Source organism: Drosophila grimshawi, unplaced genomic scaffold (assembly GCF_018153295.1).
Source record: "Drosophila grimshawi isolate 15287-2541.00 unplaced genomic scaffold, ASM1815329v1 contig_1377, whole genome shotgun sequence".
Classification (NCBI taxonomy): domain Eukaryota; kingdom Metazoa; phylum Arthropoda; class Insecta; order Diptera; family Drosophilidae; genus Drosophila; species Drosophila grimshawi.
Genome location: NW_025062900.1, coordinates 11,580,583 through 11,604,816, shown reverse-complemented (window position 1 = coordinate 11,604,816; position 24,234 = coordinate 11,580,583). Strand labels below are relative to the sequence as shown.

General features: G+C 36.0%; 1 protein-coding gene across 1 annotated transcript; it reads left to right on the top strand.

Annotated features, from left to right (window-relative positions):
- Positions 1 to 227: 227 nt before the first annotated feature.
- Positions 228 to 24,107, top strand: LOC6561408 (polypeptide N-acetylgalactosaminyltransferase 2). The gene is made up of 6 exons (XM_001988435.3): positions 228 to 456; positions 19,983 to 20,488; positions 20,553 to 20,719; positions 21,221 to 21,908; positions 21,995 to 22,167; positions 22,557 to 24,107. Exons 1-6 carry the CDS (start codon positions 370 to 372, stop codon positions 22,856 to 22,858), a joined length of 1,923 nt encoding a protein of 640 aa, XP_001988471.1. The 5' UTR covers positions 228 to 369; the 3' UTR covers positions 22,859 to 24,107.
- Positions 24,108 to 24,234: the final 127 nt, after the last annotated feature.

Here is a 24,234-nt window from a genome sequence, read left to right as displayed (position 1 = left end):
TGTGTTAATTACAAACTTTAGCCACTGGAGATTTGAGGTAAAATATCCTGATAATTAAATAGAGCTAACAAGCCAAACACGCAACCTAATTAATTATAATTAAACAGTGCAACAAAAAAATACAAAACAAAACAACAAAAAAATCCAAAAACCAATGATAAACAGATTTGAGTGCTTGCAATGCGTGATTCATGTAACTGATAATAAAATATTTCTGTTTTACTTAGTGAAATACAACGTGAAATTATTGCCAAATAATAATTAGTAATAACAACAACAAAAATAACAAAGAAACGTCCGCATTATTTGCTGTCCAAAGGAAATACATAAATACAAATATAAAATAAAAATAGAGAAAATTCAATCAACATGCGTCGCAATATCAAATTAATTGTCTTCGTCAGCATCATTTGGATGTTCGTAATGGTCTATTACTTTCAGTCCAGCACCGAAAAGGTAAGTGCCGCAATATACCAAATTTTACTTTGATTTTTCCCCAAATTTCCCCTTCGAAGCCCATACGGCTTTCTTCTCTACAATTTGTGTCCACCTCTTCCGCTCCACGAACATTGACCATCAACGTTGGCCTCCATTATGTGGTATGCAACTAGCATAGTAATTATTTACCTACCATGATTTCAGCTATAGCTTTAGATATAGCTTTATGCGTTTCATTGTTTTTGCTCTCTATCTGGATGTCTGTCTGTCTGTCTTTGTATCTCTTTGACTCTCCACACATAATTAGCCTCACGTATAGGGACAGGTAGCAAGTGCAGAGACGCCCAGTGCTGCCCACAATAAAAAATTGTCTATCTCCATTTACAACTGAGTTGGCTTATGTTCGTATATACTCTATAATTTTACACAAACTATGAAGGGGTATGCTCAATTTGTGAAAAAGTTAATTAGAATTGACACTAAAAATGTAGTATAAACCAATGCCACAACTTGTTCACAAAATCATTTTTAAAGAATTTGTACAAATAAGTGCAATAATTATATGCGGTGAACACAAAAGTTACTTTTCTTATGTGCTGGCAACAGGGTATCGCTTAACCCTGAACTCTCGCATTGATGATAATTTCTTGCTTTTACCTCAGTTGTTTGGCTTTGGTTTTTTAATTAAAGACCCTGCTTTTTAGTGCTGACAGTTGCAACTGTCAAATGTTGGCTGTTGGACGTTGCGTATGCGCAATATCTAAAGGTGAATTTGGGTCAACTGTATGAGACCAAGTTTTTAGTAAGACCACAAATGCGAGGAGTGTCACTTGAGTTAGTGAGTCTAATGTGTTTTCACTGTTATCAGCTTATCGTTATCGGTATCAGAACGACTTTTTCCACTATATGCAAATCGTTCATTGGTTGTCATCAGATTGTAATATAAATGACAACAGTTGTTAGATTTATGAACATTGCTTGTCAATTTATGACCTTATCAATTGGCGCAACGCTTGAATGAAAATCAGAGCAAAAACATTCTTCTTTATCAACTGTTGTGATCAATGACAAATTATTAAATTGTACAACATACTTTGATGCGTGTGATAACAAATGGTTTCAAAGTATTATTATTTCAAACTTCGTTTTATTTCATAAATTCTAAAGTAATAACAAACATGTATTTTTAGGCATTCCAATCATTTTCTCTGCCAATTTAACAACAATAAACAACTTGCGAGAAATGCAAAACAATTTGCAAGAGTTTCAGTTAAAAAAGTCAACAATGACTTATAAAGAATGTTTATAGTTTCGAAATAAAACAAGATATAAAGAAGAAAATCCACACCACAAAGAAAGCCGAAAATGCCTCAAACAGAGTCCGATAAACTCAATGGCTGCATTTCCACCATTTTCCTCACCAAACATCCAGCTTATGTGGTAAAAGAATTTTAGCTCGGTTCGGTTGTTTCACGTGCCATCGAGATCTGAGGACAGCCCGCAACTGACCAACATTCAATTTCTGTGAAGCATCTGTCCATTGATATTAGTTGTATTATATTTATGGACATAAGCATAAACGGATTTATTTTGCGCCGTTTCGTTTTGTCATTCAACATTTCAACATTTCAACATTTTTGGCCTTTTATATGTTGCTCAATAAAAAATCATTGCAAAGATCAAAAAGTATAATTAACAGAGTATTATTTAATTACTTTTCACACTCATAATATGTAAGCTGATGTGTGCACATATTTTGTGTGTGTGTGTGTGTGTGTGAGTGGGTGTATGTGGGCGCTTGTTGCCAACAGAATGGCGTATACAGGCTTTTTTTGTTCAACTCTTTGCGCAGCAATTAACTTTTTTTTTTCGTTTTGTATACATGCGCAGTTTAATATCTTTTTTGCGAACATCGGCGAAAAATTAAATCAATTTTTGATATACCCTTGAAAAATGATTACAATGGGTTTCGACAAGCTTATCACTTAATCAAGTATCTTCGATCACAATGTCAAAGACATATATTTTTGAGTTTTTTATTATAGAGTAAAACTTAAGTAATAATTTTTTGTAGGGTATTTACGCTTCTACATCCCAACTTTGCTGCCTTTTCAGTTTTGTCTATTTTTTATGTGACAGCTATCAAATGTAATTATTACACAGACCCCAATTTGCATCCCCAATTACAAGTACCGAGCAATTTTTATAAATTCAAAAATGGCTGGCTTTTCACATAAAAAGATCTGTATGCATTTACAAGCATTTGATGAGTGAAATATTTGTTTTTCGCCGTTTAATAGCAAAACCAAAAACACTGAATATTTAAATGACTCTGTGAAAAATGAATTGATATTTACTTATACAAATGAGCCGACAATTCTCAGAATACATACATTTATACAGTCTTTCTTTAAAGTATCTTATTTATAAAATTTAATTTTCTCATAGACCTGTTTTAGGAAATTTCAAGCCTGACCTATATACCAAAAGTACCAAATTTACATCAAGGCAAGAGAAAGTTTTTAAGACCAAACCGAGTGTTAAAGAAACCTTAATCATGCACTGATCAACCTAATTGAGTATTAACAGCAGGGTGTTAATTGTGCATTAGTTTGTTGATTAAACCAAAATAGCTGATTAATTGTATTTTAATGTCCCGCAGCTCGCCCTCCTCCGAATATGCTCAGAAATACACTCACATCTATGAAACCAAAGCAATTTCAACTTATCTTACTCCCATTTCACATGCCACCCACATAAACATACACTCACACACACACACACACACACACACACACACACACAGCTATAGCATCATGTTCATATTGTGCCATATAATATTTTATTGCTTATATGCAAATTGTTCTCATCAAATATGGAAATGCCTGAAAATGATTTCATAAGTTTTGCCAAAGAAGAATTATTTCAAAAGTGGGGAATATCATTAGAATAAGTTCCAATTTCAGCAGTTTCTAGCAAAAAATAAAAAAATAGCAGAAACGAAAACGAATATTCCAATAAAAAACGCAGCCAAACGAATTTCAAGTTCAAACTAAAAAGCTTTCAAATGACTTTACGCATCGTCAATTCGATTTATGGTCAAAGCAGCACGACAGAGAGGGAGAAACAGAGAGTGAAAGAGAGAGAGAGAGAGAGAGAGAGAGAGAGGGAAGGAGTATCTCGTTCTATAGTGGAGCCAGAAAAATATTGCAAATGTCGAGCTTCGCATTGCGTGACAATCAGTTACGCTCTGTTTGATGTCCAAATGACAATATAACGTGCTGAAAGCGAATACCATAAAAGTTGCGATTTCAAAAGTTGAGAAAACGTGCCGTTTTAAGCGAGTTCTGAATTTAGTGACAGGTGCTAACATATACTAATCAACAGTTGAAGTAAAATATAACATATTCGTTAGTGTCTTAAGAGATATGCATGATTTCAAATGAATGTGCTTATAACTCTTAAGGCAGTTATTAAATCATTTTATATCTTACTTGCCATGTGAACTCGCAAATAATTCACAGGTGCTTTAAGACTGGCTACCACAAAAATAGTGCCATGAGTTCAAGCATAACCTACTGTTCATTTAAATAAGTATATTTATTATTACTATTGTCTAACAGTTTCCGTAAATGCTTATGAATTTACTTTTAGTTTGTTATACGTCGAATCGTTATTTTTTAAGTTATGCATGGCATAAGCGTTTCGAAATTAAGAATTTGTTTATTTTACTTATAACAGACTTTGAGGGATGCCATGCAAGTGCCTATATTACCATATTAATTAAATTCGGGTTTTTTTCAGTTGGTATTCAGTTGAGCAGAAATAAAGATTAAATTCAAAGCCATTCAAAATCGTTTGCCCGAAAGTTGGAAAAAAAAAAACACCAAATAAATGAAATAAAAAAGAAACCAACAAATCTAAAATTAATTAAAGCTAAAAAATTCTTGAGGTCAAGTTAAACTTGAATATGTAACCGAAACGGGTTTTGAATGCAGTCGATAAAAATGCTAAACACCCCGAATTTAGAGTTTTTAGACTCCCTGTGATGCTCTTTGTTGACTGACTGTTGATTTTGTTCTTACGGAAAATTAACATTCTTATCGTTCGCTTCTAATAGTCTAGAGTGAAACAGGCTCAGCGGCCCCGCTCCTCCTCTCATACAGTAGTTAAGTCAAGTCAGTTTGTTAACGGTCTTGTGGCACTTTTGGCATTTGCTTGGCTTTGATTTAGAATGAATAATTAAAGATGTTTATCGGCCGGACTAGTCAGGCAGATGACTTTAGCTGTTGGCCTTTTTGGTCTTTGTTTTATTTTTGGTTGTTGTTCTTGTTGATTTTGCTGTTTTACTAATTTGAGCCCCAAACATCACACAAAAACAAGTAGGAGTGCGTCAGTCGAGAATGCCTGACTGTAAAATACCCTTCACTAACGACACGCAACGAAAGTTCGTCTAAAATAACTTTTGGGTATAATATGCTTAAGAATATAAAGTGTACGCTTTATGATTCGAAAATGTCAGCTTCTGAATGTTAAATACATTTTTATAGTTGCACTATAACGGTTATATATATGTCTAAGGGGCATAACAATGAAGAGTCAACTGTAATCAGTAAAAAAAACACTCACTGAACCGGCTCTTGCTACAATTTTTGGTGGTGAGCAGCCGGTTTCCAGTTGCCTTCATCTGTTTCAGCTTCGTTTTCATGTTCAAGCTACTCTCCCCCTCCCTCTCCTTTGCATCCGCCTGCTCTTCTCCTCATCGTCTTCGTCATGTTGTTTTTGGGCTGCCAGCTGTTGACTGGCCTCTCCATTACGCAATGTAACCCATCGCATTTGCGCAAGGTCGCCAAGCGTTTCGTTTAATAATTTTTATTGAACTCGAGTTGCGTTCATTGTATGCCTCCACTTCCCTCTTGCTCCGCTTTGCCACTCCTCACTGCGACTGCGACTGCCACTGCTACTGCCACTGCGACTCCCCTCGTTGCACACACGCAAGTGCTTTTGAGTGGGCTTTGTAACATCATTGAATGTTATCGCTGATGTTCGGTAGTTGCTACTTTCAATTTCATTTCGATGGTTTTTATTGTTATTTTACAACTTATTTGGACCCCGTTGCCTGCCGTATATATTTTGCATAATTGCCGCAGACAACAACAACAACAGTCCCTAGTGAAACTAGTTGAACCACGAAAAATGTGGTTAGCCAGAAAAATATTGAGAACTGAAAAAAACTGCTATATAAAGTGCTTAAGTCAATAAAATATGGCTTCAATAAAAATACTAATAATGTTTAAAGTTCACTTGATTTTACATAAATCGCCTTTCGATTATTAGAGTATTATAATTAACTGGTTTTTAATGTTTTTTTTTTCGGAGAACATTCAATTTCGGCAAATTATTTTGTAGTTGTAATCGCACTAATGAAAAGTTTCCATCTTCTTTTTTTTACATAAACACGTAAATCTTTTTAAAATTTCGAGTGATTGGGATACATTTAATGACAAGCTTAAAAATTGTGCCACAAACCAGAAGATTATATTTTATAAAGATTGTACATTGTACAAGTATTTATTTATTTCTACGGAATTCCGCTTCTTGTTTAATACCGTTCATCTGGAACTAAAAGATGTTTCAACGTATAACAGTCTCATTGCTCAAGTGAAGCGTAAAGATATCAGAGTCATCTTTGACGTAATTTCATATAATGAATTGGCAAAAAAATACTTTCGGTGTTTATGAATGAAATGTGATGAAACCAACCACAGTTTGTCTCTCAGGCAACATGACAATGTGGAAACGTCAACTAATTTGTGATATTTGAGACATGCAACTAATTGAATGACATAATGCTTAACTGAAACTTGCAAAAATGGACTCGTTCCTTCTCCACCAACTCCTTGCTTGTCAATCTTCTTTTTCTTTTTTTGTTTGGCTTTGAGCAGCTGTGCATAAGAGTCAGCAATCTAGCAGTGCAACATTTTAAGTGTTAACCCGGAAAAAATGGAGAAGTCAATCCATACACATGCAGACTTGTAGAGAGGGGTCAGCCTCACAGCATGTCCGTGGCAATAAAAACGGAAGCTTGCAGCTGCGAAAGAGCTAAATGCAAGAAGAAAAAGAAGAAGAAGAAACGAGTTAAGAGTGCTGCACTATAAGATACTCTGTGAATGACAGCTTAAGTGTCTTACATATTTTATGTAAGAGGCTTCTAAAATCGCCAAATGTTGTTATGAAAAAACTCAGTGTTTCATAAGAATGGATCAGAAAATAAACCTAAAGTTGCTTTTTTCATTACTTTGTGGCACAAATACTGCGGAGGCAACTTAAGATATCCGTTTATCCAATTAAATGGTAACAGGGCATACAACAAAATAGGAGAAGCTGTTAGTCCGGAGGTGAATGCCACTACTTAAGTGGCCAAAATGGCCAAAAGTCGCGACTGGAGTTTTACAGTTTTTTTGTTTTTTTTTTTTTTTTGCATCCGCGGGGGCTGTGGCAGCTGCCACAGAGCTAGTGATGGGGACTGGGCTCTTAAGCATGCACAAAGGCGAACAAAGACGATTTTATTTTGGAGAGGGGGGAATTTATTTCATGCAATTCGCATTCGAATTTGAATTGCGTTTTTTTTTTGTGCCTTTGCTTTGCGTCTGGTGACTTTCTCAAGTTGTTCGATTATTTCGTACTTTCACTTGTAGTTAATTTTTACTTCATTGATTATCTTAAGGCATTTAGCTGGCATTTAAATGGCGAGCACATTGTGTGGGCCCATTTGGGCAGGCAATTAGGCAACGTGAGCGAAAGGCGGCCCAGAAATAATGCTAAAAGCCAAACTGAAATGTCAACATGGCCAAATGATAAAGCGTGCGAATCACTTTAACGGTCAACACAACCTTTTGTGGCCAATGCATGTGGATGTGGCTTAAGCGTTTCTTAACAACGGCTGCTGCCGAACTCAGTCCAACGGGCCAATGCAAATGCCATTAAATAATAATTATTTAACAACGTTTTTATTTTTTTTTTTTATGTGTTGTTTTTGGGCATCTTCTGTTTGAATTTGGTCAGCAGTTTGTGTGTTTTATTGCCGCTGGTTTCACTTTTTTGTTGGTTATTTTTGTGTAATCTCTGCAAGTGGTACTTAACATTATTTTTTCCCTCTTCGTTTTGGCCCCTTTTTATGGTGGGCGCCACATTACGTGTGTGTCTGTATGTGTATGTGTTTGTTTGAGTTTGTGTTTGCTTGTTGCCGGCCAGTTAACTAGTTGTTGTTTTAACTTGCTGTTGTTGTCGCTGTTACTTTGCGACTGTTTGTTGGCATAATGAACTTGAACTTTATGACGCAAAACACGTTAAGTGAGTGATGACTACAGAGAGTGGGACTGAATGCGGAAGAGGATGGGGGGTAGAGGGGCAGGAATTGCCACTTTGAGTACTACAAGTAACACTTTAAATATTGTGTAGCGAATGACTCTTAGGGCCCTCTGGAAACGAGCTGCTCCGATAAGATGAACTTGAGCTTGAGCCATGGTGGGTGGTCCGTCCTTAGCTTGGGATCCTCATCTGGGTTTTATAGTGCTGTACTTGAGAGTTCTACTAAAGTGCAGTACATAAAGCAGATGTAGTGGAAATATGAGCAGCAACTAGCAAGAACTAGGCTAAAGTCAACAGTTCAAGGCATAATATAAAGTTCAGCTGTCTGCTCAGAAAGGTATAAAAAGAAGACAAAAATTGTTGCAAATGGAATTTTTCGCAATGAAAAACATTATTAAACAAAAAGATTTCCGCTTGAACGCATTTATTTGACTGATGGCGGAAAATAATATCCGTTTCAAGCTAAATATTATCCCACTAAATTTGATATATATGTAAAGCTCTGATGCTTTTCCTTGAACTATTTAAGTGATTAAATGCGCTAAAATTATTTTCAAATTCAAAACACTTAGCTAAAAATGTTTGTTACAAAAACTCAACCTCGTCTATTTTATACAACTTGCGGTTTAAGTATATGGGCATTATTAAGCACTAATATCCAATAATGAGAGGGCACTCAAATTTAATATTAAATATCATATATTAAATATAATTTTCAGCAGCTTCAAAAAATAAATATCCAAATTGTGGCCGCACATTTAATCGAATTATAAATCTAATTTCATTGAAATGAGCTTCTAAAATAAACCACATCATTTGAGTGGTCAAATTTGATTATGGATACTCAAATATTTTACAAAAGATAACTAAGCGAGAACATTGAGTAAACTCGATGTATTTTATTACATTGCTTTATGTTTCATGTTCCATGTGACTGCTGCTGCTGACATTGACATCATCATCAAATTGTTTGGAGCTCTAAATGGACTGTACAAGACATGTCTAATTAGAATGCGTCACACACTGGCGTCAGATACATTTGTATCTGTATCTGTATCAGTTTTATGTGCCTTTTGGCGTTGCTTTTGTTTGTGTGCGTTCAGCGCACATTTGGCAATTTATCGCATTTGTTGTTGCTTGCCTTGTTTACTGGCTGTTGCATGCATCCATCAAATGTCTAAATCTATCTGCATATGTATCTGTATCTGTATCTAGAGCTATAGTTATAGCTGATGCTATGAGCTCAGGGCTTGACTGATGAGCGTAGAAACTGACTTCGTCAGCGCAGTTCAGTTCTAGTTGGTGCAGTTCAGCTTGGTTGCTGCCACATCTACACATTGTGCAACATCATCGCATATTGTTTTATGAATGACTCATATGCATGACAACGTTTAGCTACACAGTGACAAAAAATACATTTATATTAGTTTCAAATATTATTGTTGTGGATAGGGAAAATCACCACTGTTAATTGATATTTAAAATTTAATCAGAAAAACAATTCAGTTAACAAATCTTACAGCTTTTGCCGTAGCAGAAACTTTGGTTTGTAATTTGATAATTTTCGTTGTGAATTTAAATTTTGAGAGTGATAGAAAAAGAGACAGCAACCTAAATTTGTGACTTCAACAATTTAAATTCCATCCAAATGATTGAGTGAAATTTTTAAAACGTTTGCCAGCTAGCAGATTATACATGTATTCATGAAAATCATTTATTTATGGTCTTTGTGTTTCTATAATAAAATAGCTACAAGAATTATAAACCATAACAATATAATATGAAATTAAATTCAAATTGATATTTGTTACTGTGTACGCGACTCGAGTGCCGCCTTAATGAATGACCCGTTTCCAAAATTGAGTGGCATTTGAATTTAACTCTCATGCCACTAATGAATGCTTGAAACTATGGAAAGTTAATTTCCCGAACGAGTCGCTTCATCAATAGCTGCTCAGCTGTTGCAGACTGTGGCAGCGACCTTAATTGATTCTCGCCCAAAAGGCAAACTGAGACTGTCTCATACGTTGCATTCCTCACCCCCTAACAAAAAGCAAAGGGCAAAGCCAGAGCCAATAATGCATAGTCTTTGGCACTGCCAGCTAAAATTAATGCAAAGCACTTTCAATATTTTGTATGAAGTTCTGTTGTTTGCAGCAGTTGGTGCATCTGCAACAGCCGCAACATTCAGTTGCAAGGCAAGTTGGTGGCAAACATGGCCACTTGAGCTGCATCCGAGTCAGAGTTAGAAGCAGTTACAGCCACTGTCCCACTCGTTGTGGCAATGTGGACACAATCTAACACACACATACTTATACACAGAGTGTGTGTGAGAGAGAGAGAGAGAGAGAGAGAGAGAGAGAGAGACAAAGAGAGACAAATGCAGCAGCTATTTATGCCACATGCAATTTATTACGGCAGTTACTTTACTTTACCACCAAGCAGCGCCCTGCCTCAAATATAAGTAAAGTCTGTACCACAAGCAAGAGTAAAGAGTTTGAGGTTTCTCAACCAAATATATTTTGTAAGCCAACGGATTAAATATTTCAAGTCAAAGTAGAATTTGAGGCAAATTTTACACAATTGAGCTAAAATTCTGTATATATTTAGTGCTCTGATATGTGACTAAGATATTTGGATCATGGGGTAAACTGTGTGCATAACATTTTAAGTGCTTGATGCTGATGCGTTTGTTCTGATTATTTTATCTGGCATATCTAAAGAGAGGTTAGCCGAGTCTCTTAAATAGACTATATCATTTATTTTGAGAATAAAACTATGAAAAATCGTTAAACACATTTTATGAAATTAAAGAAACCTTATGTTCTTATGTCATTAAACATATACTTTAATTCCTATACAAGTCCCAGCACATCGCAAGCAAGTTGCTAAGTTTTAAGAACTGCCCATTTAGCATCTCCCAAAGTATTATATTTTTGGTCCATCTGGAGCCAATATTTCAAATGTTGTGAAGTAAAATACTTGGGAATGTCTGCCAGCCACAATAAAATCACATAAATTTGATGTAATTCAGAGCAATACAATTTATGGCAGCCATATGGAAACACATATCAATTTATGGACAACATATTTACCAAGACAAATATTATAGCAGAATGTTGCGTACAATGAGAAATAAATTCCATATTTCCACAATTGCTTTGAATTAGTATTTGGATGATTATATATCATATAATTCGAGAGGAATAAAGTTACTCCTTTTTAGCTTAAGGCTTAACTTTAAGTACTTGAAAGATTGGCAAAAAAGCTTAAGAAGTATTATTATTTTAATTAAGCTGTATCATTTTGAATCAAAGTTTTGCAGCTTAAGCAAACACCTTGCGGGAAAACTGCTTCGACCAGCAAAGTTTGTGGTCAAAATTGTTTTTCCGCTTAAGCACAAGCCGCTGGCAAAAGAGAGTGTCAGCTTAAGCCAGACCAAAAAAGATGTTCGGTTAATTGAGTTTTGGCTGAACTTGCTCAGTAGCTCGAGAAAAAGCCGCAAGCTTTTTATGCTTGTGGGCCAAAAGACTCCCTACTCAAAAAAAAATTAAAATAAGAAGGCTAAACTGGGAGTCGCGATTTAACTGACAGCTGCAGCTACTTAAGCCATAAGACACAAGGAAGCTTTGGCTCTGCGAGTTTATTGCCACATCGCTCTAAAGATGCCACACACACACACACAACACATACACATGAACAAAGAAACAACACTTTGCTACACAACAATTTGCAATTGTTGCTTTGTCCGCAATTTGGTTTGGCATCTGCGTCTCATCTTCAGCTCACAGCTCACAGCTCGCAGAGCAGCAAATGAATTTCAAGTTGCGCAACTTCACATTGCCACAATCACTCGACGAGACACCAAAGGCAGCTGAGAGATCTACCACGTAAACAGAGACCAAAATAGAGGCAGAGAGAGAGAGAGAGAGAGAGAGAGAATGAGCTTGTGAGATTTTTCAATTAACCTCTAAGGCCAATCATTTGTGGCCGCTGCTGCCTGCTCTCACACATTCGACGGCCTCGTAATACATTATAAACTTATATCCATTTATTTATTTATTTATTTATACTATTTCTGTGCAGCGCTAAACAGATTAGGCCGTCAACAGATCTATAATGTTTCATTGTCTTTGGTCAAAGACGCTGAAAATGTGTGATAAATTACTCGTTATGCTCTACGTTTGCATATTTTTGCACCAAAACAATTGTTGTGGCTTATGCAAATTGGACGCAGCCAAAAAAAAGGCAAACAGCGGATTGACAGGCAAATCTGATAGAAGCCTGTCTTTTGCTTGTTAATCTTTTCATAAAGGTATGCTAAATAAATGTGCAAAGAAGTAATATATAGCCAGAGGGATCTTTGTGACCTTTAGAAGTTTCAAATTTAATTCGAAACTGTTTATACTTTCTATGCTCAATGGATTATTTAAATTTGATAGGCAGTGTATCTCCTTACTCTGAAGTACACAAGATTTTACTCACACAATAATCTGACAGTAAAAATAAATCATTTTTACGTCAAGAAAGTGAGAAGACTTTAAGGCCCTTAAGTGCTGAGTAGACTGCATTATTTTAGTAAATCTCCTTTGGTCTTATCGCTCATGATAATTGCAGCACATTTGAAAAGGTTTCTTATCATTTTATTGCCAACATCAACGTGCAAATGTTCAAATAAAAATGTGATTTCAACAGCAATGAGTGATAATTATATAAAACTCGAAAACAGTGCTTAGCACCGACAGCTCATTAAAACTGAGAGAAAATCATTTTGGGGTTTTGAATAGGAAATTAGCCATGTCCAAGTTTTCGTGTTTGTTTTCTTTATGTGCCATAAAAAAAAACGTGAAAGATGCGATGCATGGAAATTGAAGTTAGAGAGACAGAGAAATTTCCTCAAGCACGGAAATGTAACAATTGTAACACTTCCAGTGTTTCGCAGTGGGCAACCTCGGCTAGCTCAGTATTCCCAGAGGTGGGTAACTCCAACCCTGCCCGTGGACGGTACAGACTCAAAAAAACCTCGACCTACACAACACTACATAAAGACCTACATGCACACACGGAACAAACGAAACAGCTGACGGGCCGGTGTTTATGGTCACGACGTACCCGCTCTTCCTGCAATGGGCCTGCACGGATTCCCTCAGCGCGCCACCTTGCGGAGAATGTCCTCACATGCAACGCTGGTGTTGCTGACCCTGCCAACTTGCTTCCACTTTTCAGCAATGTGGCCCTTTAAATCTCACTTTTGGTTGTGGCCTACGATAATTGAGTAATTATGTCTGCAAATGCAATACAATTAAAGTCAAATAATAAAAATCAAGAAAAAGAAATTTACACTCCGTTTTGCGACAATCGCATCATAACAGATTACAGTTTGTCGTCTAATTATCATTGAGTCAATATATTTTGCGTTGTGCAAAACAAATTTTTCTGAGAAACGTTGAACAATATTTTACTTTAAGTAGACTTTGCCCTTTGCGACAAATAAAATATCTTACAAATTTTGTTCACATCAACAAAGTAGTAAAGAAAAAACAACTTTGAAAACAAATTTCATATTTAGTTAGTAACGGACTAAAAATGGAAAATTCGTTGGATAACCAGAAGATGAGTAATCAGAATATCTGCAATGAGCTCAATATCAACTCGGAATCCAATGATGTCCCCAAAGGCGAACAAATGTCGAAGACACTGAACATTCAAGATGATAGTTCGAATAAAAGCAATGGGATAAATGACAAGCGTGGCAAATCGACGACCGAGCTCGTTAATGTTACTAATGATGTGGCCTATTGGCGTACTTTGGCCTTGTCTCGTGCCGAGGAGATCGAGGGCTTTTTAAATGTCATTAAGGTGCAAAAGGAGCGCCTCGATCTCTTCGAACGTTATCGGCGCAAACTGGAGACTATGATGAGGAGCTGGTGAAATCAGTAAAACCAAATAACTACACCGATGGGAACTAAATTTTTTACTCTACTCGAAATGTTTTTATGACATTTATTTATTTTTTTTGAAGCGACTATTAAAGCTAAAACTCTCTAAGCAAAACCAGTTTTCTGTGTCTTATTTTTTATCGACCTATAGCTTAAGTATAGATTTCAAGTTGAAGCTAATGTATTCTTTGCAATAATTATTTTTTGTGAATATTTTGGCCTTTAGCTCAGGCATAATTAAAGTAATTAAAAATATATTTAGCCGTGTTTTGGTCGTTTGAAATCATCAGTAACAAGATATTACTTCTGAAGATCCATGTTGCTTTATGAATAACTTTGATTATAAACTTTCATCTGCCAGATGTTATTGCCATGCTCTGCGAAGATGATTGTTTGATATAATTTTACCATGCTGCAGATATTGTTATTAAATCCGTTTAGAGTTTTTTTTTTGGTTTGTTTTTGTTTTGCCTCTAAATTTTGTTGCCATGCTTGCCAATTTTTCGTTTTCTTTTATTAATTAGTGAAAAACTTTTCGCCAGTTATTTCTTTTCATGTTTCTTTTTTGCGTTTTTAATTTGTTGTGGTTTTTGTATCACGTTTTCTTTACTGCGCACCTCAATCGCTGATGCTGAACCTCAGTTTTGGTTCGTTTTGTTTATGTTTTGGCTACGTGTTTCTATTTCATGTTGGTTTTTATCTTCTATATTTTTTTTTTTGTGTCTTAACTCAGCTGTTCAGTCTTCCAGCTGAATGATTTTCACATCGTGTAGTTCCATGTGATGCATCTACCAAGTAGAGTGCATAATTTAGTAATTGGAACGTATCAAATGTATTTTCGCCCCGAAATGTCTTTGCTAAAGACTCAAGAGAAAGGAACTAATTTCCAACAAAGTGGCTAATTATTCAATATATTTTATAGGCTACCATTATATTGTTTAAAATGTGAAAAATGGAATATTGGATCTCGTTATTTTAAATATAGTATCTGCAACAGAAACTGAATTTATGCTTTAAATTTAACTGCAAATACGCATTGCAAGACAGGTTAGGCCATTCGAATGCCAAGAATTGACTGCGGGGCACACCCAACCAACAAAACATTCATTCATTCAACATGTGGCATTGTTGGCCATGCGTCACCAGTGGGACAGCAGATGCAAATAACCACAAAAATAAAAGACCAACAGAACGAAACAACAAAACTCGATTAAAAATCCATGCACGCCCAAAAATATTGATTCGGAAAACAGAAAAATATTTATGTCTGCAGTTGGCAGCACAAATACACAAACATACACACACACACACATTGGCAAGAATAACAGCTAAAGCATTGAACCATCCATGAAATTGAAAATGAGACATGATTTAAATATTAAGTATTAATAAAAAGATTCAATTTGTCGACCTTAAGAAATCAAAAAATCATTTAACTGCTTTGGTCAAATAATCTGTTAAGATAACAATAATTGTTGCTTTATTTCGATGAAAGAGAAAATATCTTTGAAATTAAATTCTAATTATACGGCTAACATAGAAAACAGATTTTAGTTGTTTTTTCATTTTTATTTAAGTTATGTTGTACTTAAAAAGTGCTTTCAGCTCGTGGTCAGCTACTCCCAGGAACTTCTATTATTTTTTTTTGGTGGGGATGCTATTGCCATTTTTATTTGTAAGCCAACAACGTCTGAACAAATTTTAATGATGTGTTTTAAGTTGTTTTGTGCGTATAAAAAAGAGAAAAAATAAAATAAAACTTCAAATAACACAAGTCAGACATTGAACCCAACCATTGAACTTAATGCGATGCGTACAAAAAACTAAAGCACATAATAAAAAAATAAAAAATCAACAAAAAAAAAACATTTGTGGCAACTTGTTGCCTGGCAACGACCGAATTGATGAATTTCTTGTTGTTGTGCATTGCCTAATGGCACCGTTTTGACAAGTAGCGTGAACATTATGCAGTGTAGGTCAACGAATATAAGTGGCTATTGAATGTTTGATTGATTGATGCACTGACAAAAGGTGGCGACAGAATTGTCTTCGTTTCTCGCAACTGTGTGCAGCTAAGTTTACTAAAGCCCTAAAGATCACGTCCCACTAACCGAATTGAGCACTTAAACAAACGCAGAGCCAGAACGGCTCAGACATATTTCATATTTAAACACACAAGTATATTGAGCACATCCTTGAGTATACATAGTTATACACTTGGGACTACACACCCGACTTTTTATAAAATGCCATATGAGACTGAGAACAGTGTAACAGCCTTCACTTTATATGTCCTATAATCAATGTTGATTGTAGAGCGAGTTTGATCAACTCGAAGGCACACAAATGTTTCCTATTGCTGTTTAATCTCTTAGCTTACATTTTAATTAAGTTTTGTTATCTTACTTTATTTATTTTTGTGCTAGTTTTCCTTTAATCTCACAAATAATGTATTAATTCAATTTTGTTATTTTATTTTATGTATCTTTCTTGTAATTCCAGTTATTTATATTTTTAATTTAATTCTTTACTTACATAACCTTGATAATTGATTGATCAACCAATGGAAAGGTTATTAGACGTTAATTCGTAATTATTAATTCATTTATATTTGCCTTATAATACCCTAATAATAAACATGGAATAGCGAAGAGTTCTGTTTAATTCACTTTGAACTTATATTTCTTACTTTAATGTTAGTTGGAACAATTAAAATTCAAACACAGGGCATTTGGTAAATTCAGTTTTTTCTGTTCAACACACATATTATATCTAGTATTGCAACCACGCACAACTTAAAACGAAAAACTTTTCCAATTTTCATATGTGTTATAAGCTCATCATAAATCTTGTGCGGGCCATCGCGTTCGCCATTTATTAGAGGGCCCAATACGCATTTGATTTATGCCTAATTGGGAAGCTGTAACAAGTTAATGACCAATATCGATTGAATATTCTCCCGTTCGATTTTGATTTTGTATTTGGAACTCTGTATTTCGGTTACGGTTTGGGATTTCATGTTTGTGTACGATTTGGGGGCTTAATTGTTGTTCCTCTCAATTACAGCAACAAAATACGCATAATGATCTGCAAATAAGCCGCTTACCCAGCTCAACATATAAGCCTCGCACACATCGTATGCAAGCCAATCAATGACCATAAATTCCCAATCTGCACCCTCTGGTCACTCAAGTAACCCTCCCACCCACAGTGAAACTAATTAAGTTACACATGACCGAAGCGCACTGGACAAGCGACAAATCGAATAGTGAAATTGAAACAGTTTCCAACAATATTTGCATGGCAAGCAACGGGCAGAAGAGTATGTAAAATATCTATATGCGATAAGAAACATTTGTATTTCATGGATGATACATTGCGTATACGCAACGTGTGTGCAAATAGCTTTTTCCATATTTAACTTAGGGTATTTTGATTTCACTTTTATATGTATATCTATAGTCCATATATAAGGCGATATATTTACTTAATAAGCAGTTGTCGACTAATCTAATAAACAAATCATATAATCGATATAATAAATATTCGTTGTACTGCTTTAATAATTTTCAGGGGTATTCCATTTCTGTCATTCTGAAGACAACTTTCAGTACTCGTTTCTATGTTCCCTGAAGCCTTTTGTTGTCTACATAAACAAAACTGAATGCATTGTTCAATATCCTCTTCCTCTCCTTCCTTCGTGTTCTACTATATATAGATATATATATATATATATTTTTTTTTTGCCTGTCCATCATTTGGTTTGTGCACAAAGCAAAAAGCAACTCAGAAACTGTTCGTAATTAATGGTAATAACAGAAGGCGTCACAGCTGAATGCTTGATATAGGCAAACATGAAGCAACAATGAAAACAGCTTACAATGTTGGCAGACATGATTAAACAGTTAATCTGCATTTATATCGCAAAGCTGTTATGGAAGATAAATTGAGAATGGATACAATCAATATATATATATATAGATGTATTTAGAATTGGTTTGGGAAATAAGTGATGTTGTGCCATTAAATGTATCAATAATTCAACAATCCCATGTTTTACAGAGTCTCAGGTACATATCTTGAAAATTGAATTACAAATTCTCTTATGAAAATAATTATATTAACTTATTCACATATTTATTGATTTGCTTTTGATTTGTCTACAATATACACTTAAGATTAAATTCCATTTCTACTTCATTCAATAACAATTATTCAAGAACAAAACTGTGAATAATTCAAACATCTAACTCCAGATTCAATTCTGACCCCACACGATGCTTTCAGCAGTCAATTGAAAATAAGTGCAGCTAGTCACTTACGAGCATTTTAAATGTTTAACAATGCAAAAGGGCTGAAATCTTCGCAGCTGAAAGGGAGCGGAAAGTCGCGTTGAATGTGCTGAAAGCTTTTGATTTGGGTTCCGCCCTCTCTTTTTGGATTGGCATAAGAAATGCGTTCGAAATGGCACTAAGAGGCGCACGTATCAAATGTAAATCGAACAAAAATGCAAAACCAATGCGAAACCCAGTCAAATGAAGCAGAAGTTGAATTTGAAAACGTGCCCGCAACAAGCTTAAAATTAAAAACACGCATACGATGCGTATAACAAATGAGGGTCTGTATTATAAGTATTTATTTGTTGTTGCTGTTCTTGTTGTTGCTGTTCTTGTTGTTGTTGGGCACATAAGTACGAATTGGCCAAAGAAAAAGCATGACAAATAGATTCAAATGCGAAAGGCAATTAATAATCGAGTCATGGGCAGCGCCCGTGATGACCAAAATGACCCTCTCGCATTGTGAAAGACCAAGTGGAGAGGACGAGAAAGTGGGCCAATTTTGTGAGCGGATAGTCGCTCAGTGTTTGGCCCTTATAATGGCCCTTTCTGCAACAGCAACAACAGCGACAACAACAATAACAATGCATCATTAGTAAAATCCCAAAGTTTATTCGCTGCCTCCACATCAGGGAAAAGAAAAAAACTTAAAGACCAAATCGCTGCCAATTGGGATACGAAGAAGTTTCGCAAGTGGAAGGAAGTGCTCAACAGCTGCTGCCCTTTCAACTTTTGAGGCTTTTGCCATTTGATTGAGATTTCCCAACAAGTTTGCACCGAATTACAGATTCCAGCTTACAACAGATGAGGGTCAGCTGCCCTTCAAATACAACATCTAGATTCATTTTTTTTTCTTAATTTATTTCTCAAATATAAAACACTTTAAATTGTATAAAATGAAAAGTAAATTTACCCTGAGCTTAATGTTTTTTGTATAGTTTGGCAAACAAGGGTTTGCATTTTTAGAATTTACCTGTGGTCTTCTGCCCTTAATAGACGAATTCAAAATTAAATATATTATGTATCTAAGCTCTATGCGGAAATCTCAAATACCAGCAATTTATAACAGGATTATCACATTTACTGCATTCTCGCAGCATATTGTGCAAACATATATTGTTTTTCCGGTTAGAAAACTTTAACTGGGTCAAAAATTGTGGAACCTTTGCCATTTATAGATTGTTAATCTTTAAACAAAGCACGAAACTGGAAACAGTTCCACGTTGTGCGCTTTGAGCCATAAGTCAGCCTCTGGCTGTAAAACACTAAACTGTAAAGTTTTATTTTTGCTTATTTTTATGCTTGTTTGTTGCCAACTTTTTTGCAAGTTGCAAAACGCTCTAATCCTGCTAGCCACTTTCAATTCGCCCTAACTACCACTACGCGGTGTCTTTTATACCCTGTAAAAAGGTTATTGTGATAATATCATTTAATTTAAATGTATTCTTAGTCGGCAACTTGAAATGTGAATTCGTGTAAATCAAGCGCAAGACAAGATTCGGTTAATTTTGTTGTAAGTCTTGAAAGTTATACGAGCCAGAAACACATAATATTTGATTTGGAAAAGGTAAATACTCAGATATAATTCTAAGACTACGAATATAGTTTCATATCTTATCCCAAAAGTATTGAAAACCCCCATTTTAAAAGTCATGGCTTCGATTCTGGGCTTAACTGTGCTAGTATAATTTTTACTCCAACTTCTAGTACTGAGTATCTTCTGGTCGAGCGCTTTTGCCTCTTATTTTCATATGTGTTGAGTTATTGCCACATTGGTTGCGGCGGCGTCACCAAAGTGGCGCAGATTAAAGATATAAATAAAATGGGACAGCCTCTCTTTCTCACACACAAACACACTAACACTTTCTCTCTCTCACTTTTTGCTGTGTGCTTTTAGGTGGAAAATCGAGCGCTACGCTTACGTGAGGTGGCAACGGCGATGCAGCAGTATCAGGACGATATATCGGCTGGCGCATCGACGGCACGACAGTGGGCGCCAGCTGCTAACTCGGGCATTCGGGTGGCGGGCGCCATTGGAGGCAGCGGTGCCGATGATCCCGGTGGCAATGTCATTCTAATCGGCTCCCTAAAGGACTTTGAGCGCAATGCGGTGCATGGCCTCAAGTTGAATGGCATCGTGGCGCTCGAGGAGACATCGCAGGGCATCGTAAATGGTGCTGCTGGTGGCGGCACTAGTGGTGGCACCGTCACTGGTTCACGCTTAGCCGTCGGGTCCAGCGCTCGCGGCAGCGGCAGCGAAGTCGAATACTTTGATGAAACTGGCTATATACGTCGCGGTGCATTGCGCAACGGCGAGGATCCCTATATCCGCAATCGTTTCAATCAGGAGGCCAGCGATGATTTGCCCAGTAATCGTGAAATACCCGACACAAGGAATCCTATGTGAGTGATTTGATTGCGCGTAATGACAATTACAGGGCTTGTGTAATAATTTGCTTGAGTTCAGGTGCCGCACGAAAAAGTATCGCGAGGATCTGCCCGCGACGAGTGTCATCATTACCTTCCACAACGAGGCCAGATCGACGCTGTTGCGGACAATTGTTAGCGTTCTAAATCGCAGTCCGGAGCATTTAATTCGTGAAATTGTGCTCGTTGATGATTACAGTGATCATCGTAAGTATTTGTACACAGCTTTTTTTTATTTTCTTTCGTTTACGAGTTTCATCTCTGATTACATGTTTAATGTTTCTGTACTATATTCCCAAGTTCCTACGAAAAACTTGTTTAGACTTCATTCCTGACTTTAAATTAAATTTCAGTCATATATTGCCAAGTCACTCAAAATCGTTTTCAACTTTAAACCTCCATAACTTTTTTAAAACTCACTCGATTTTCAATTGGAAAAACATTTGCGTCATGACTTTTCTTTTCTCTATAAATTCTCTGACTTAAATTACCATGAACAACATTTCACTTAGTATTGGGTTATATATTACTGATTGCTTAGCATTAGGCCATTAAAATAGTATGGAAAGTATTGTATAGTCAAAAGCTAATCGAACTCGCGACCTTTTAATATTTATGATATTGAACTTAAGAGTTCACCTGTTAACTTGTTAACTGCAAGTTTTAGTGCTATATATTCTATATTGCTTTACTCCAACAACTTTTTAGCTGAGGATGGCTTGGAGCTGGCCAAGATCGATAAGGTGCGCATCATACGCAACGATAAACGCGAGGGTTTGGTCCGATCTCGAGTGCGCGGTGCCGATGCGGCAGTGAGCAATGTTTTAACCTTCCTCGACAGCCACGTTGAGTGCAATGAACAGTGGCTGGAGCCGTTGCTGGAGCGTGTTCGCGAGGATCCCACTCGGGTCGTTTGTCCAGTCATCGATGTGATTAGCATGGATAACTTCCAGTATATTGGCGCCTCAGCGGATTTGCGTGGCGGCTTCGATTGGAATCTGATCTTCAAGTGGGAGTATTTGAGTGCCTCGGAGCGTACGGCACGCCACAATGATCCTACGACGGCGATCCGGACACCTATGATTGCGGGCGGACTCTTCGTGATCGATAAGGCGTACTTCAATAAGCTGGGCAAATACGACATGAAAATGGATGTGTGGGGCGGCGAGAATCTGGAGATATCGTTTAGGGTTTGGCAATGTGGTGGCAGCCTGGAGATAATACCCTGCAGCCGTGTGGGTCATGTGTTCCGCAAACGACATCCATACACCTTCCCCGGCGGCAGTGGGAATGTTTTTGCGCGGAATACGCGACGTGCAGCTGAGGTTTGGATGGATGATTACAAGCAGCACTACTATAATGCTGTGCCCCTGGCCAAGAACATACCATTTGGCAAGTGAGTAATCGAAGGGAGCACAACTTAGTCAACTCCATTTGCTTATTGTGACTTATTTTTTATGTATATCTGCTCCACATTATTAGCATTGATGATCGCTTGGCTTTGAAGGAGAAACTGCATTGCAAACCATTCAAGTGGTATCTAGAGAACGTGTATCCCGATCTGCAGGCACCTGACCCACAGGAGGTGGGCCAATTTAGACAGGACATGACCGAATGCTTGGATACAATGGGTCATCTCGTAGACGGCACTGTGGGTGAGTAATCAAAATAATAGCTATTAGAGTTAGATTATAATACGAATATATCATTCAGTAAATAATGTGATAAAGGAGAATACCTATAGTATTATTTTTATATATTTGTCCTTTCTTAAAATCAGTTCTTAAAATTTTACTTAATGCATTTAATCCCAAACAATAAAAGCAAAGCGAATCTAAACGAAGATCAATGCTGGATTATAAAACTAATAAGATATTTAAAATATTGACTTGTTAGGTCATAAAATAAAAACTATATAAATGTAAAGAACGTTTTCTAAGCTGCAGAGTAAATCACTCATCATTGTTAGTTTTAATTTTTATAAATAATTTCACTGTCGAGTTTATTATTTCACATTCTGAGTACAACGATATTATTTTAACAGGTCTCTTCCCCTGCCACAATACGGGCGGCAATCAGGAGTGGGCGTATTCGAAACGTGGAGAAATCAAGCACGATGATCTCTGTTTGACACTTGTGCAATTCTCTCGTGGCTCCCAAGTGGTACTCAAGTCATGTGACGACACGGAAAATCAACGCTGGAATATCAAGGATGGCGGTCTGGTGCGGCACAACAAGATCAATGTGTGTCTGGACACTAGGGATCACAATGAGCAGGGCATTAGTGCGCAGCGTTGCAATTCGGCGCTATCGACTCAACGCTGGGCATTTACCAAATATGCGTGAGAGAATCAACAGCAACAACAACAGGCGACCAACTAAATGGAGAGAATTGCGAGAAAACGAGATATTGGAGCTCCTAATTTATAATAAGTTCTGCTGGCAAAGAAAACAAAAAGAATTGGGAGTGAAGGTCGTGATATAAATTCTTCAACTACTCGGATATGATGGTGATTATAATGATGATGTCGTATGTGGTTTCTTTGTGTATTTTACGATTAACAAAACACACCCACACTCACAAACACTATTATAGACACACACATAGATACAACAAGTACAACAAATGGTTTATATATATATAAATGTATAACAAAAACAACAACAGCTATACCATATTTAAGTTAAAGTTCGAGGTGTATAAATCTAGCCGTTGCGGCTAAAATCGTTGAAATGCATTGGTATATATATAAATATGTATGTATGTATCTTTTTTAACACGATAATGCAAAGAAGAGAGCATACATAAAAAAAAAGAAAAAACACGTACTTAGACTGATTAATTTTTTGTATATGTAAAAGAAAAGTATTTGAAAAATATATAAAAAAATACTTATATGTATGCATGTACTCGCAAAAAAGAAAAACCTATGGAAAGCTGCTTAAAACTCAATAATAATTTGCATTAATCGACACGGAACTCAACTCAACTTAACCTTATTCTCAGCACATTCCTCAAGTCAATTAACACTATTCATCCCTAGATAGAATCCTAACAAGAACCAGAACAATTTCCAACTATCTAGTGTCTAACCACAAAAAGCTCAGAGTCTTCTACGGAATCTAGGACAAAGGCGTCGCAAGAAGAAGCAGAGAGGAGAGAGAAATGTTATCATTAGTTTTAGTTATAAATTTAAGTATATGAAACCTTATAAAAAAAAAAAAACAGAAAACAAACGAAATTTAAGTGTATATAATATGATTATTTAAATTTTAGATGGCCAAATTGCAAATTTAAACATTTTTCTACAAAAGTTTCTCTTTCACATGCTTCAGGCTCATCTTTAGAAAAATTTTCCTATTATCGGAATTTGAATGAAATATGTATTTCTAATTAAAATGCTGTTCTGAAGTTCTTTGTTAATTTTTTCTGGCAATTTTACATTCCATTTACAAATTTTTCACTATGTTTTAGTTTTTGTAATTTAAAATTGTTAACATTGATGATTTGTTTAGTTGTTTTATGTATAAATAAATTTTGCTAGTTTTTATGAAATGAATAAAAAGAAAATCGTGAAAAAAGACGAAAATAAAACCAAATACCGAGTATTGTATAATTGTTTGCCTGTGTACAGTGCGTATACGTAATCAATTGAAATGCGTTTTTACGTCAAGTACGTCAAATAAATATTTAAAAAAAAACACGAATTACAAACTAAACA

Bases quoted from the DNA above. Each gene is read 5' to 3' on its own strand.
- LOC6561408 (XM_001988435.3), top strand. From the start codon at position 370: ATGCGTCGCAATATCAAATTAATTGTCTTCGTCAGCATCATTTGGATG. The intron at 20,489-20,552 runs GTGAGTGATTTG...GCTTGAGTTCAG, and splicing joins CCCGACACAAGGAATCCTAT to GTGCCGCACGAAAAAGTATC. The intron at 20,720-21,220 runs GTAAGTATTTGT...ACAACTTTTTAG, and splicing joins TGATGATTACAGTGATCATC to CTGAGGATGGCTTGGAGCTG.